Here is a 17026-nt window from a genome sequence, read left to right as displayed (position 1 = left end):
AGAGGGGAAAATGTTTCAATTAGGGGGAAAAATTAAAAATCAAAGCAAAAAATAAAAGAGAATTTCTAATACATAACACCATTTATCATATTATCTGGAATATCTCAGTATAGTAGGACTCTCCAATACAAACTTAATTCCAAATCAACTCATCTGTTACCTTATAATGTATCTGTAACTGTTCATTGGTTGATTCATTCTGAAGCAATGATGCTCGATTTATGTAAGCCTCTGCCTGGACTGGGTCATCATCCTCCAGATATAGCCTAGCAATCTTCAGGTAAGTCTCCAACTTATAATCTACATTGTACTGCCTAGGATATAACAGAAAAATACAATGACTAAATATTTTATCAAGACAACTTTTAGGAGTGGTAAAAAAATGTATTTTTCCTCCATACATGCTGTTAATATAAGCATATCAAATTTTTACTGCATTAGAGAACAATCTAAAAAAATACTTCCAAAATAAATGTTACTGAATTTTTATTTTATCATCATGATTCCTCCATTGTATTTTAGTTTCCTTCAGTCCTCAAATAATCTCACAGTCAAAGAACTTAAAAGAAAAAATGCCCAGTTTAGGGGTATACCATACACTGGTGCTGGGGCTATTAGTACAACCATCCTGGAAAACCATTTGGCAATATATTCTCCAATCATTCTTTGAATCTTTTAAAATGCATATATTCCTTATCTACTATATTTTATTTCTAGAAAACAAATCGCAAGAAAATAATAAGGGATGTGCACACATATGTACGAGGAATATTCATCTGTAAAGCTACTCATAAATACGTGTAAGAGAAAAAAATTAGAAATCACCTATTAAGATATTTTTAATAATCAATTAAATTGTGGTACATAAAGATGGTATAATAATATATAGTTATTATAATCATTACTATGTGAAAATAGTCATCATGTGTTTTTGCTAAGTCAAAAAATAGGATAAGACAGCATGGAAGATACCATTAGAAAGTATTTCTATACATATGTATGAAGATGGTAATAGCAATTATTTCTAGGCACTGAGATTCCAGGTGGTTTTCATTTTCTTCTTTATCCCAGTAGCCACATTTTATGCAAGAAATGCACAACTGAACACCTCACCTAATTCAAAACTCACATAATTCACGATTAAGCCTTAGAGAAAAATGAATCTTTTTTATTGCCAGCAAAGTGATGCCACCATGTGGCAAGAACTGAGTTTACAATTTACATGGCCCAACTCTGAAATTAATTCTTTACTTTTTAAATTTTTTTATACAAATTTGAATTTTTTCCACAAGTCATATATTACCGACATTTGGCACTACACTGTTTCCTTTCACAACTCAAATTTACACAAACTGCTATACATAGCACTATACTTTTTTCAATTTTCCAATTTTATGCCAAGTGTATCTATTAAATGTATTACTTTAATTATCAGAATGAATCATAGTTTAAAGAAACGAGTTCTCAACCGTTTATCCAGATTTTACTTTTAATCACTTTTAGGTTAATTTGTTTAGAAAACTTCTAAATTAAAAAAAACAATGGCTAAATTTTCAGTTCTCTGATATCCTCACAAAGATAATGCTATAGGACTACCAAAATGATAAATCCCATCACTGCAAAGAACAGTATCTAATTTTATATTTATTTCAACTACCAGTGAAAATAAATCAATTGCCCTGTACTAGGAAGAAAATACTCCAGACAGAGTAAGACCAAAGCCAATAAGCCAAGCCTTTTCAAACTATCAAAGAAAAAAACCCAAATTAACAAGAGGCCTTGGAAAGCAAAATTCAGTATCTACATAACGAAACCATTTTCATAAACTGGTTGCTTTTTCAAGGAGCATCACTGCCTAATAATTTCATAAGTAATGCAGAAAAACCAAGATGCCTGAAGTAGTGTCTGCCTTATCATCCTTCATAAATATTAATGAAGACCAAAAAAGAATCCCTCATTTCCCTGGTAAAAAAGTAGAGAAACAGATGAAACATTTTTAAGTCATTCACAGTTGGTACTGAGAGGGGAAGTGTGTTTAAAAAGTGTAACCAAGAATCTCACATCTGTCTTCTTCCTTGTACAATATACTTGGGAGGAATGTTTCATAAAGCACTATAGATGTTTTTAAAAATACTTAACAAAAAGTTAAGATTAACTGAATAAAAGTTACAACCTATCATCTTAATTTTTTCTAATTGTTTCTCCATCTCACTTCTAGCATCTCAAATCCAACAACCCACTGAACTCACTGTGACCTCCAAACCACTGATCTTATTACATTGTTACCTCTTTTTCCCCTTGATGGCTTCACTTAACTCCTAACTAGCTTAAGCCCTATGGTGAATCATTGTAATTATTGATTTGAATGTGCATTCATCTCCCTTGTCCCACTTTTGCTGTCACACTTGGCCAAAATCGTAACTCTGGTTAAACCTAAGTTTGCCTACTCCTTTCCTGCACCCATATAGCTGACCTCTGATGGAGAAAAACACCTAACCAATCTGAATGACCTCATTTCAATCACTACAACCTTCAGATGAGCCCTTTATGCTACCAAGTATATTATATATTCCTACTCCATTCACTGTCTCACTCTCCTAGAAAATTTTTTCTCATATTCCTGCCTTCCCTCAACTTCGACACTCCCAACCCGGTCTACACTTCCCACTGATGACTGATTCTGACTTCATTAAGAATACCAGAGCAATCAAAGAATACCTGCACAAATGCCACCACCACATTGCTAATATCAATATCACATACTCTGTATTCCTAGCTGTTACTGTAGATCACTGGGCACTGTTCTGCCCATCGGAACATGTCTCAATGTCTACAGACATTTTGACTATCACAACTAGGGGCGGTGATGTTACTGGCATCTAGTGAGTAGAGGTCTGGGATGCTGTTGAGCATCTTGCAACCCATGACAAAGAATTATTCCATCTAAATGCCAACAGTGCCTGGGCTGAGAAACTCAGCCATAGATCAACTATCCATGCCCCTGTCTAAAAACTATCTCTCCACTAGATTCCTTCTCCTCCTGTCCACTCCTGCAAGAATCCTCTTCTCTACCCTCCCATATTATATTTTTGCTTTCCAAAAAATTAAAGGAAAAATCATTAAAGAAAAAATAATCTCTTAACCTAACCTCTGCTGCTTCTACCAGATTTCTTTCTTTTTGTAAAAACTTCTGCAAAGAGCTGCCCATACATACCATTTCCAACTCTTCTCTTCCCATTCTCTCTTAAACCATTCCAGTCAGGCTTCTTCATTCTTACCATTTCACCAAAACAGCTTTTGTCAAGGGCCCCAGTGACCTCCACTTTACTAACTCCAATGGTTAACCCTCACTCCTCAGCTTAATTGACCTATCAACACCATAGCAGATCACTTGCTCCTTCTTGATACATTCTCCTCATTTGGCTTCTAGGCTGCCATAGTCCACATTCTTCTGGTTTTCTTCTCAATCCTCATTTGATCTATCTTCTTCCTGCCCCTCACCTCTTAGTGTTGGAGTGTTCCAGGCCCCAGTACTCAGTCCTCTCCTCTATCTATATTCCCTCCCTTGGGGATCTCATCCAATCTAATGCCTTTAAATTCCATCTCTCTCTATATATCAGTGACTTCCAAATGTATATTTCTAGCCCATATCTCTCTTTTAGTATATTCAACTCCCTACTAGATATTTCCACTTAGTTATCACATGTCCAAAATGGAATTCCTGCTCTTCCCTCAAAACCTATTCTTTACTATGCAGGAGACGACAACTCCATCTTTCTAGTTGTTCAGACCAAAACCAGGATTTATCATGGCTCCTTTTCTCATACTCCATATGTAAGCTACCAGAAAATCCTTAGCTCTACCTTAAAAACATATCCAGGATCCAACATTTCTCACAATCTCCATCTTATCTGCAGTAGTACATAAGCCTCTTCACTCATGTCCTTACTTCTATCATTACTTGCCTACAGCTATTCTCAACCAAGTACTCAGAATGATTTTTTTTTTAAGTAGGCTTCATGCCCAGCACAGAGCCCAATGTGGGGCTTGAGCCCTGAGATTAAGACTGAGCTGAGATCAAGAGTCAGACGCTTAACCAACTGAACCACCCAGGTGCCCCCAAAATGATTTTTAAAAATAAAAGTCAGATCATGTCACTCTTCCACACAAAATCCTCCAATGGTTTCCCCTCATTTCACTTACAGAAAAGACAAAGGCCTTACAATGACTTACAAGAACCTATATAATCTGGTCCCCAGTACTCTCTGATCTCAGCCCCCCACCTTCTCTTGGCTTACTCCATTCCACCCATACTGCTCTCCTTGATCTTCTGAAAACACTCCAGGTATGCTCCCATCTTAGGGCCTTTACACTAGCCTTTCTCTCTAAGAGGATCTACTTATAATCTTCCCTAAACTCATGACTACTTCCTTCATGTGTCTGAGAAGGTATATCTGGACCACTCTACTACTCCAATCATCCTGTTTAATGATACAACCTGCTCCCTACTTTCCCTTTACTCTTCTCTCTGGCACTTAACACCTAACATACTACAGAATTTAATTACTTATTAACTTGTTTATGATGTTTCTTGCACTAGAATGTAAAAAAAAAAAACCAAAAACCCACAAATGAACAACAATACATATCCTATATACATCTCCATCCAATATCCACTATTTACTATACTTTTGTCCTGTTTCCAAAGGAATTCCCACCAACACTTGGGCTGCATTTCTCCAATCTTCTTCTTTTTCATATATGGATGCAAGATGCTGTCTTATGGAAGCAACCTGAAATAGTAGGTAGACATTTTAAATTATTTCAACTGACATTAGTAACTAATTAAAATAAATGGATGGTAAGTTTATCTATTGTGATAATGTTTTCATTCAACATTCTAAGATAGCAAGTAAATAGCGCAAATTTATCTAGACCACCCCAAATTTTTTTTAATGAATTCTGAATTCATGGAATATCAAAATACTGAACTGAAATTAACACATTTCTGCAATGTGGATTATGGCAATAATTTAATTTAAATATTAAGTTTTATGTTTATGTTAACTGTATATATAACACTGGTGTTTTCCTAAGTTTTCAGCCTTATTAACAATTTTACTGACTCTTTTTCTTTTTTTAACTTTTATTAGTTTTTACTTTTACAATCTGTTTTTATTCCCAACAGAAATGAGGATAGAATAACTTATTCTTCTTTGAACTGTGGTCCCAGGGTTTTTAATCTGTTTAAGGCCACTGACCCCTGAGTCCCTATTCACCGAAGAATATAGTTAAGCTGTTCAGACTTGGCCTGGCCACTACAGACTACTCACCACCCTATTCCTCCTCTTTAAAAACAAAGAACCTGCATGCTGTGCAAGCTAGTCTCCTCACTGTGGAAATTAATATGCTCATTTCTAAACTTGGAAGGCAGTTAGTGACTAAGCCTAAAGTTCCAAAGACCAAAGATCTAGAACTGAATCCTGGCTCTGCCACTCAGAGTCTGCAATTTTACTGATTTTTAAAAATTGTCTGAAGAATAATATTTGATTCATAAATCAAATTGTAATATCTGAGCAAATGTCAGCTGGAGTTACAACATCCTGGAGTTTTTACACTGTAACATGCTGTTTGGCACACTGTTTTGTCAAAAATAAAATTGGATGATCACCTCCTTTAAAAATGTAATAATATCTCTCAAAATAATTACTGCTATCTCATGTTCAAAACTCACTGTTATAGATTTTTACCTGCTCCTCAAATGAAATGACTCTAGGCTGGATCTTTTCCAAGGTGAAATGATAGATTTCTTTGGCTGTGCTATCAGGCAGGTTAGGGAGATGTGTACAGAAATCAGTCAGCAACTGTCGAGAGATCACAAGACTGACGTTCTCATTCACCACTTGTCAAAAAAAGAGAGAGATAAAAAAATTGAATAACTTACAAATTTTCATTAAGCCATCAATTTTTACCTAAAACTATTATTAAAAACAATATATATTAGTACAACCCTCAATGCATTATTCGGGGATTTCCAAACCCATATCATCTTATATAACAGAATCGGTTTTCCTTATGCAGAATTATTTGATTATATAATGACTACACCATTAAATACTACACCAGTAAAAGTCCCTTAAGTTTTCTAAGAAACAAGTGGCTGGGAAAAGTTTTGTTTTACATTTAAGAATTTTATATCTTCCTTTCTCTTCCTTTATTCTTCTACAAAGGGAAGGTACAGAAACATCTATACTTTCATCTTTCATCCTACCTCGTTATAAAAAGGAGTTAAAGAAGAAACAGTGAAATAATTTTCATGAAATCTAAATAAAGCAAGTAGTGACAGTTACTGACACTTGTACTTTCCTAATAAAAACAACAAATAATAACTGAGGTGAGCACCAGATGTACAGACATACTTAATGACACTATTTATAAACATTTTATTACTGTATGTGATTAAGGAAGAAAAGCTCTGAGGCCACGCATGATTAGATGCCCTCACACAAGAAACTTAACCTCTCTGTGCTTCTGTTTCCTCATCTGTAAAATATGGATAAGGATGCTGTGAAGCTCAAATGCAATATATAGAGAGCACTATGAACAACATGTGGCACAAAGCGCTCAACAAATGTTCACTATTATGATCATTATTATTATAGTTTAAAAGATACATCATGCTTGTGACCACTACTCAGATAAATTAAGTCTCAAAACAACAGTTACTGGGGAAAAAACTGTTCAGTCGATATAAAGGATTTTAACAGTAGACTGCTTTTCTTGGTGGTTCAGTGGATTCAAAGTTTATACAAAGATCAAAGTTTATAAAAATCATTATTCTTTCGCTATCATATTGCAATGTTCTCAATAAAACCATTCCTAACAGCACTGTAAGTTCATCACACATTGCAGGCCACAATTTTTGAGGCAGTAACTTACAGTAACCTGTAACAAAGCTTGTCATCAGTTTATGATGTATTAATTAGAATTCATTATTGGATAATACTGAATGCAGCTGAGCAAACAGTTTCATTATAAGTGCCATTAGGCACTTTCAGCTGTTAGAAAGAAATTACCACACACACTAGCACTTCTCATGATAATGTGCATGAAAGCACTCTCAAGTATCGTTAACACTGTTAACTGAGCATAAATTCAAGCCTGAATTTTGAGTCATTTTCAAGATAACTGGATATGTTTAAAGTCAGGAAGTGGGAGAGAGTGTTTTGAAGAACGGAAATTTCTAGTCCCCATTCAAAAGGAATGTTCTTAACGTTAATTACAGTTAACAATTACATGGCACTTATTAAATGCCAGGTACTATTCTAAGCACTTTACTATGTATATTAACTCATTTAAACTCCCAACACTTCTACAGGGTTGCTATCAAATCCCTCATTTTAGAGACAAGGAAAAGGAGGCACAAAGGAACTAACTTAATAAAGCAGCAGACCAGGTTGAATTTAGACTATTCTCTTTATCATTAGGCTATATTGCCTTCCATCAGTGACTGTATGAATAACTATACAAAACCTTAATTGGTAAATGTAACTCTGAAGACAGCTTACTGAAAAATAATCAAGTTGTAAATAGTTTAAATTCTAAAATCAATGTCAATGCATATTTAATTTAATCTCAATGAAAATTATATTGATAATTTGATATAAAACAAGCTTGAGCAAGCTTTGAAGTCCTAACTCAATAATACAAGGCAGACATGGAATTTTCGTTCTACTTACTTGCTTCCACAAAAGCTTTCAAAGCTTCTAGTTGTTCTGCCCCAGATAACTGAACGGCTTTTTCCAAGATCTGACGATACCTGAAACAATACCAAATAAAAAGCATCTTCAGAGGACACTATATATTCTGATGCTAACTCTGATGTTTATTCATTTCTATTTCTGCTGGTTTCTTTCATAATGCCCTAGTTTGTGCTTTTATTTATAGTACACCACAGATTTTTGTTGTTGTTGTTGTAGGTTCCCAGTCTATAAATTCTAAGGTGCCACTTCCAATTTCCTCTACAGTATATCACAATTTTTTAAAAGTTTTCAAACCCCGGGGTACCTGGCTAGCTCAGTTGGTTAGGCATGCAACTCCTGACCTCAGGGATTGTAAGTTCAAGCCCCACATTGGGGATACAGCTTACTTGAAAAAAAAAAAAAAAGTTTTCAAGCCCATCACAAGAAAGAGTGAATCTGTAACTCTCAGTTACTGGATCTAAGGTGCCATTTTTTTTGGAAAAAGTTTTAGTTTGGAATTTAAACTAAAAAGTCAACTTTCTTTCAAATGCCTTAAAAGATAAACTATACTTCCTTCAACTGTGTATTACACAGACACACAAGAATGTTATATGAGGTGACCCAGATTGCTTTCCTCTTGTGGACCTAATGAAACTAGGGTCACCAACAATAGGATAGTGTTGACTAGGCAGTGAAACCAAATATTAGAGATTAAATGTCTTAGTATGTACCAAATAAACTCCACCAAGCCAAATGTACTGATAGAACACCTTTTATGTTGTCAAATGGTGCCTACATATTCTTTATTTGCAATCATTTCTAATAAGTATTCTAATATTCATGAGCACATAAGATTCAAATCAGCACTCTAAAAAGGATGGGGGAAATGCTAAAGATAGGAACAATGACAATTATCAGGCAATGGCAAATTCCTTCCTAAAATGTAAACTCAATGAGGACAAGGATTTTTGTTTGTTTTGTTGACTGCTATATACACAATGCCTAGAGCAGCATATCACAAGCACTCAAATATTCAACATTTTAGTAAATTAAAAAAAACAGTATTTTATTTCTTAAACTGAGTGGTGGGTACACAAGTATTATACTATATTTTATCCCTTTTGTCTTTATAGTAATATTTATTAAAAGTATTAGTTAGGGGCACCTGAGTGGCTCAGTTGGTTGATCATCTGACTTCAGGCCAGGTCATGATGTCACAGCTCATGGGTTCCAGCCCCATGCTGGACTTTGCGCTGACAGCACGGAGCTTGTTTAGGATTCTGTCTCCCTCTCTCTATGCCCCTCCCCCTGCTCACACATGTACTCACGTTTGTGCACTTGCACATGCACTCGCACATGCTCTCCTTCTCTCTCAAAAATAAACATTAAAAATTTTTTAAAAAGCATTGGCTGGGGCACCTGGGTGGCTCAGTCAGTTAAGCGTCTGACTTTGGCTCAGGTCATGATCTCATGGTTTGTGAGTTTGAACCCTGCCTTGGGCTCTGTGCTGACAGCTCAGAGCCTGGAGCCTGCTTCGGATTCTGTGTCTCCTCCTCTCTCTGCCCCTCCCATGCTCATGCTCTCTCTCTGTCTCTCAATAATAATAAATAAACGTTAAAAAAAAATTTAAAAAGCACTGGCTAATGCATTTTACAAACCTAATAGCACTGCAACTATTCAGAAAATCATCCAGAATATACTCAAGAAAAAAATATACAAATAGGAAAAAATATGTATATGAATAGAGCCCAAACTCATTCAAATTTATGATTTGTATTTTTAAAGCACACCTTCAAGCTACCATTCAACATTTACTGATTCTCAAACCCATACAATATTCTCACAACCTTGGTTATATGATTTTTCAAAATGAATCAAACTGACTTTGTAAGAAAGGTATACAGAAAGAAAAGACAGTGAACTCCAAAAGAAGAGAGAAACTACTCTAATAAAGCAAGGAAATCTTATTAAGATTTAAAATAAAAATTATGTTTTAAATTGTTTTTAAAATTTGAGGAAGAATATTCAGCCATCTGAAAATTCATTACGGAATATCTCATTTTCTGTATACATAAACATACACAGATGTGCACATATATTATTTCCCATACCTATATTTATATATCTACTTTATTGCCCTGGGTATGCTTTTATTTAATATATTCAATGGTTTATTCTTTTTTGATTATTCTTCATGTTCATATTCTTCACATTCATGGCTAAGCCCTCTTAATTTTAGATCCCCATAAATTATTTTATACTAACATTACATTCAAAGATGACAATGTCTCACAGAAATTTTCTGATTAACCTAAGTTTTAAATCATTACTTCATAATTATCAACTAATCTATATAGAAAAACACCATCCCCCCCAAAAAAAACCTAAAAAGTGACAAAAGTTTTATATTAACCACATCGTACAACTTGCCAGAGCATTACAAACTGCCTACTCAAACTCTCAACTTCTATGGACTAAGAAAGTGAGGTGCAGAGTTAAGGCTAGATGTTAACTTGCTCCTTCTCTAATATATAAATTCTAGTATCTAAGTGGTGTCTGGGTGGCTCAGTCAGTTGAGCATCCAACTTTGGCTCAGGTCATGATCACGCAGTTCATGAGTTCAAGCCCTACATCGGGCTCTGGGCTGACAGCTTGGAGCCTGGAGCCTGCTTCGGATTCTGTGTCTCCCTCTCTCTCTGCCCCTCCCCTGCTCGCACTCTGTCTCTCTCAAAAATAAATAAACATTAAAAATAACTTTTTTGGGGGGCCGCCTGGGTGGCTCAGTCGGTTAAGCGGCCCACTTCGGCTCAGGTCATGATCTCGCGGTCCGTGAGTTCGAGCCCCGCGTCGGGCTCTGTGCTGACAGCTCAGAGCCTAGAGCCTGTTTCAGATTCTGTGTCTCCCTCTGTCTCTGACCCTCCCCTGTTCATGCTCTCTCTCTCTGTCTCAAAAATAAATAAATGTCAAAAAAATAAATTAAATAAATAAATAAATAAATAAAAATAACTTTTTTAAAATTCTAGTATCTAAGAATAAGAAATTACTTTTTCACAATAATAATATGGAATGACTAACAAACCTAATTTAAATCAAGGATTTAAATAATTATTTAATATTGCCATATAAAATCATACAAAATTGAGCACCTAGGGTTTTTATTTTTTTTTTTTTTTTTTTTTTTTTTTTTTTTTTATTTTATTTTTTTTTTTTTATGAAGTTTATTGACAAATTGGTTTCCATACAACACCCAGTGCTCATCCCAAAAGGTGCCCTCCTCAATACCCATTACCCACCCGCCCCTCCCTCCCACCCCCCATCAACCCTCAGTTTGTTCTCAGTTTTTAACAGTCTCTTATGCTTTGGCTCTCTCCCACTCTAACGTCTTTTTTTTTTCTCCCTTCCCCTCCCCCATGGGTTCCTGTTGAGTTTCTCAGGATCCAGATAAGAGTGGAACCATATGGTATCTGTCTTTCTCTGTATGGCTTATTTCACTTAGCATCACACTCTCCAGTTCCATCCACGTTGCTACAAAAGGCCATATTTCATTTTTTCTCATTGCCACGTAGTATTCCATTGTGTATATAAACCACAATTTCTTTATCCATTCATCAGTTGATGGACATTTAGGCTCTTTCCATAATTTGGCTATTGTTGAGAGTGCTGCTATGAACATTGGGGTACAAGTGCCCCTATGCATCAGTACTCCTGTATCCCTTGGGTAGATTCCTAGTAGTGCTATTGCTGGGTCATAGGGTAGGTCTATTTTTAATTTTCTGAGGAACCTCCACACTGTTTTCCAGAGCGGCTGCACCAATTTGCATTCCCACCAACAGTGCAAGAGGGTTCCCGTTTCTCCACATCCTCTCCAGCATCTATAGTCTCCTGATTTGTTCATTTTGGCCACTCTGACTGGCGTGAGGTGATACCTGAGTGTGGTTTTGATTTGTATTTCCCTGATAAGGAGCGACGCTGAACATCTTTTCATGTGCCTGTTGGCCATCTGGATGTCTTCTTTAGAAAAGTGTCTATTCATGTTTTCTGCCCATTTCTTCACTGGGTTATTTGTTTTTCGGGTGTGGAGTTTGGTGAGCTCTTTATAGATTTTAGATACTAGCCCTTTGTCCGATATGTCATTTGCAAATATCTTTTCCCATTCCGTTGGTTGTCTTTTGGTTTTGTTGGTTGTTTCCTTTGCTGTGCAGAAGCTTTTTATCTTCATAAGGTCCCAGTAATTCACTTTTGCTTTTAATTCCCTTGCCTTTGGGGATGTGTCGAGTAGGAGATTGCTACGGCTGAGGTCAGAGAGGTCTTTTCCTGCTTTCTCCTCTAAGGTTCTGATGGTTTCCTGTCTCACATTTAGGTCCTTTATCCATTTTGAGTTTATTTTTGTAAATGGTGTGAGAAAGTGGTCTAGTTTCAACCTTCTGCATGTTGCTGTCCAGTTCTCCCAGCACCATTTGTTAAAGAGGCTGTCTTTTTTCCATTGGATGTTCTTTCCTGCTTTGTCAAAGATGAGTTGGCCATATGTTTGTGGGTCTAGTTCTGGGGTTTCTATTCTATTCCATTGGTCTGTGTGTCTGTTTTTGTGCCAATACCATGCTGTCTTGATGATGACAGCTTTGTAGTAGAGGCTGAAGTCTGGGATTGTGATGCCTCCTGCTTTGGTCTTCTTCTTCAAAATTCCTTTGGCTATTCGGGGCCTTTTGTGGTTCCATATGAATTTTAGGATTGCTTGTTCTAGTTTCGAGAAGAATGCTGGTGCAATTTTGATTGGGATTGCATTGAATGTGTAGATAGCTTTGGGTAGTATTGACATTTTGACAATATTTATTTTTCCAATCCATGAGCAGGGAATGTCTTTCCATTTCTTTAAATCTTCTTCAATTACCTTCATAAGCTTTCTATAGTTTTCAGCATACAGATCCTTTACATCTTTGGTTAGATTTATTCCTAGGTATTTTATGCTTTTTGGTGCAATTGTGAATGGGATCAGTTTCTTTATTTGTCTTTCTGTTGCTTCATTGTTAGTGTATAAGAATGCAACTGATTTCTGTACATTGATTTTGTATCCTGCAATTTTGCTGAATTCATGTATCAGTTCTAGCAGACTTTTGGTGGAGTCTATCGGATTTTCCATGTATAATATCATGTCATCTGCAAAAAGCGAAAGCTTGACTTCATCTTTGCCAATTTTGATGCCTTTGATTTCCTTTTGTTGTCTGATTGCTGATGCTAGAACTTCCAGCACTATGTTAAATAACAACGGTGAGAGTGGGCATCCCTGTCGTGTTCCTGATCTCAGGGAAAAAGCTCTCAGTTTTTCCCCGTTGAGGATGATGTTAGCTGTGGGCTTTTCATAAATGGCTTTTATGATCTTTAAGTATGTTCCTTCTATCCCGACTTTCTCAAGGGTTTTTATTAAGAAAGGGAGCACCTAGGGTTTTTAAAATGCTATATAAGATTCTGTGTATGACACTAAAGGAATTTTAAATAACCTTAGTCTTTGAAGATATTATAACACAGTTAGGCAAATAAAAATTTACAATTCAAATAATATTATCACACATTAAATTATAATAAAACAAAACAAACGTTGCAATAAAACTAAACAATATAAGAAATATAACTGTTAAAATAAATGAATTCAGTAAAGTTGCAGGGTACAAAATCAATACTCAAAAATCTGCTGTGTTTCTATACGCTAATAACAAATTACCAGAAAGAAAAAACATCCTCTTTACAACTGCATCAAAAAGAATAAAATAACTAGGAATAAATTTAATCAAGATGAGGATTTGTACACTGAAAACTGTAAGACCCTGATTAAAGAGACTGAAGATATAAATAAAAGGAAAAATATTCCATAGTCACAGATTGAAAGAATTACTATTGTTAAAATGCCCATATTACCCAAAGCAATCTACAGATTTAATGAAATCCCTATCAAAATTCCTGGGCGCCTAAGTGGCTCAGCTGGTTAAGTACCCAACTCTTGTTTCAGCTTAGGTCATGATCTCATGGTTTGTGACATCTGAGCCTGTGTCAGCCTGACAGCACAGAGACAGCCGGCTCAGTATTGTCTGTCTTCCTCTCTGTCTGCCCCTGTCCAGCTCACAAGTGCACTCGTGAGCGCTCACGCGTTCTCGCTCTCAAAAATAAACAAACATTAAAAAAAATTCCAAAGGCATTTTTCACAGAAATAGAATACATAATCCTAAGATCTGTATGGAACCATAAAAGACCCCAAATAACCAAGCAATCCTGAGGAAAAAAAAGCAAAGTTGGAGGCATCACAGTCCTGATTTCAAGTTATTACAAAGCTACACTAATCAAATGGTATGGTATCAGCATAAAAACAGACATATAGATCAATGGAACAGCATAGAGAGCCCAGAAATAAACCCACACACATATGGTCAATTAATTTACAACGAAAGAGGCAAGAATATACAATGGGGAAAGGACAGTATCTTCAATAAATGGTGCTGGGAAAATTTGACAACCACATGCAAAAAAATGAACCAGGACCACTATATTACCCCATACACAAAAATAAACTCAAAATGGATTAAAGACTTCAATGTAAGACCTGAAACCATAAAACTCCTACAATAAAACACAGGTGGTAAGCTCCTGACACTGGTTTTATTAATATCTTTTTCGATCTGACTCCAAAAGCAGTGACAACAAAAGCAAAAATAAATAAATGGAGTTACATCAAACTAAAAAGCTTCAAGTGGAGGAAACCACCTACAAAATAAAAAGGCAACCTACAGAATAGGAGAAAAATACTTGTAAATCATGTATCTGAGAAGGGGTTTGTATTCAAAATATATTTTAAAAACTCACACAAATCAATAGCAAAAAAAAAAAATGTGATTAAAAAATGGGCAGAGGGACTGAGGGACTGAATAGACATTTTTCCAAAGAAAATATACAGATGGCCAAAAGGCACATGAAAAAAAAAATGTTCAACATCACTAATAATCAGAGAAGTGCAAATCGAATCCACAATAACATATCACCTCATACCTGTTAGAATGGCTTTTATCAAAAAGAGAAGAACTAACAAGTGTTGGTGAAGAGATGCAGAAAAGGGAACTTTCATGCACTGTTGGTGGGAATGTAAATTAGTACAGCCACTATAGAAAACAGTATGAAGGTTCCTCAAAAAAACAAACAAACAAACAAACCCACAATATGAAGTTTCCTTAAAAAAAAAAAAAAAAAAATAGGTGTCCCTGGGTACCTTAGTTGGTTAAGTGTATGACTCCTTGATTTCAACTCAGGTCATGATCCCAGGATCATGGGATCAGCCCCATGACAGGCTCCTCTCTGAGTGTGAGGCCTGCTTGAGATTCTCTCTCTCTCCCTCTGCCCCTCTTCCACTTGTTCTCTTTCTCTCTCTCTCTTAAAAAATAAAAAAAATAAAAAATAAAAAGTCCACCCTGTGATCCAGCAATTCTACTTCTGGGTATTTATCCAAAGAAAATGAAAATATTAGTTTAAAAAGACATGTAAATTACTATGTTCACTGCAGCATTATTTATAATAGCCTAGATATGGAAACAACTTAAGTGTCCATCAATGAATGCATGGATAAAGAAAATGTGGTATGTAAACACAATGGAATATTATTCAGCCATAAAAAAGGAAATCTTGCTGTTTGCAACAAGATGGATGGATCTTGAGGGCATTATGCTAAGGGAAATAAGTCAGACAGAGAAAGACAAATACCAAATGATCTCTCTTACAGTGGAATCTAAAACAAAACAAAACCAAGCTCACAGATACAGGGATCAGATTGGTAGTTGCCAGAGGCATGGAAAGGGGAATGGGCAAAATGGGTGAAAGAGGTCAAAATGTACAAACTTCCAATTACAATACAAATAAGTCATGGGGATATAATGTACATCCTGGTGATAATAATACCATGTATTGCATATTTGAAAGGTGCTAGAAGAGTAATTCTTAAAAGTTCTTACCACAAGAAACAAAATTTTGTAAGAATAAAAAAACAGATGTTTCTTTGAAATTAAGAATATCTATCAATAGCCATTAAATTCCATTAGAAAAGTGATGCATTGTTTCCTCTGTTCCTGCTAAGATGCTCAGTCCTTCTGAGGAATCTAATGCCGCACTGGGGTGAGGCCCTCATCTCATCCTGAGACTAGCACTAGCACACCGGGAGCCCCAGCATCAGCTCGCTCAGCGCTCAGCGGTCAGTGCTCAGCGCTCAGCACTGGCTCATGACTCTTTTGCTCAGAACTTGCTTAGCACTTGCCGGCTCCATGGCCTCCGTCTTGGAGCTGGCCAGGAGCAACTCCGCCCTCATCCTGAAGAACAATGAGGTGATGGTGATGGATAAAGATCAATGCCCTCCTTAAGCAGCACGTGTGAATGTTGAACCTTTCTGGCACGGCTTGCTTGCAAAGGCCCTGGCCAATGTCAGCATCAGGAGCCTCATCAGCAAGGTAGGGGCTAGAGGACCCGCCCCAGCAGCTAGTGCTACACCACAGGAGGTCCCGCTTTTTCCACTACTGCAGTCCCTCGCTGTGAAGGAAGTGGAAGCCAAGAAAGGAGAATCAGAGGAGTCTGATGACATGGGCTTTGGTCTCTTTCACTATGCCTCTTCTGTAATCTGTTCAATAAAAAGCTGAACTCTTAAAAGAAAAAAAAAAAAAAAGTAAAACATGAAAGCCAGTAAAGATATTTGTAATCCATGGATTTGTAATCCGTGTCATTTGGAAAAAAACAAAAAAACTAAAACCCTCCTATCCAGAATATATTTAGAATGCCTGTAAGTCAGTAAAAAACAACCCAATTAAAAAACAGACCAAATGTTTAAATAGGCACTTCACTAGAGATAATATCCAAATGCCCAATAAGCATACTAAAAGGTACTCAACCTCAATACTCATTAGGTTAATGCATATTATAAGCACAGGAAATACCGTTACACTTCCACTAGAATGAGTAATATTTTAACAACACTAACAAACCTGAGTGTTGGTAGGGATATAGAAGAACTAATCTCATCTATTCCTAGTGACTGGGTAGTGACTGGGAAGGGACATGAGGGAACCACTGGGCATGCTGTAAATATTCCCCAGCTTGTTCTGGATTAAGTTGTTACATATGTATGTATGTGAGAAAATGTATTGGTCTCTACTGTTAAGAGTAATGTGGGGCGCCTGGGTGGCGCAGTCGGTTAAGCGTCCGACTTCAGCCAGGTCACGATCTTGCGGTCCGTGAGTTCGAGCCCCGCGTCGGGCTCTGGGCTG

The 17026-nt window shown here is 36.4% G+C and overlaps 1 protein-coding gene and 1 pseudogene across 2 annotated transcripts in view; one reads left to right on the top strand and one right to left on the bottom strand.

The window, feature by feature from the left end:
- Window positions 1-17026, bottom strand: part of COPS4 (COP9 signalosome subunit 4) — a 44360-nt gene that overhangs the window by 19369 nt on the left and 7965 nt on the right. For both annotated transcript variants that reach the window (XM_047091465.1, XM_047091464.1), the window contains exons 2-5: window positions 7740-7819; window positions 5751-5902; window positions 4690-4793; window positions 161-314 (exon numbers count right to left, since the gene is read on the bottom strand). In XM_047091465.1, coding sequence (XP_046947421.1) covers window positions 161-314; window positions 4690-4793; window positions 5751-5902; window positions 7740-7819 — 490 coding nt within the window. The remainder of the gene's footprint in view (window positions 1-160; window positions 315-4689; window positions 4794-5750; window positions 5903-7739; window positions 7820-17026) is intronic.
- On the top strand, window positions 15727-16412 carry LOC124520535 (60S acidic ribosomal protein P1-like; annotated as a pseudogene).

This window comes from Lynx rufus, unplaced genomic scaffold (genome assembly GCF_022079265.1).
Source record: "Lynx rufus isolate CCGP_SWC_20201006 ecotype Redwood Valley unplaced genomic scaffold, mLynRuf1.p SCAF_3, whole genome shotgun sequence".
Taxonomy (NCBI): Eukaryota; Metazoa; Chordata; class Mammalia; order Carnivora; family Felidae; genus Lynx; species Lynx rufus.
This window is presented reverse-complemented; position numbering and strand designations above follow the sequence as displayed.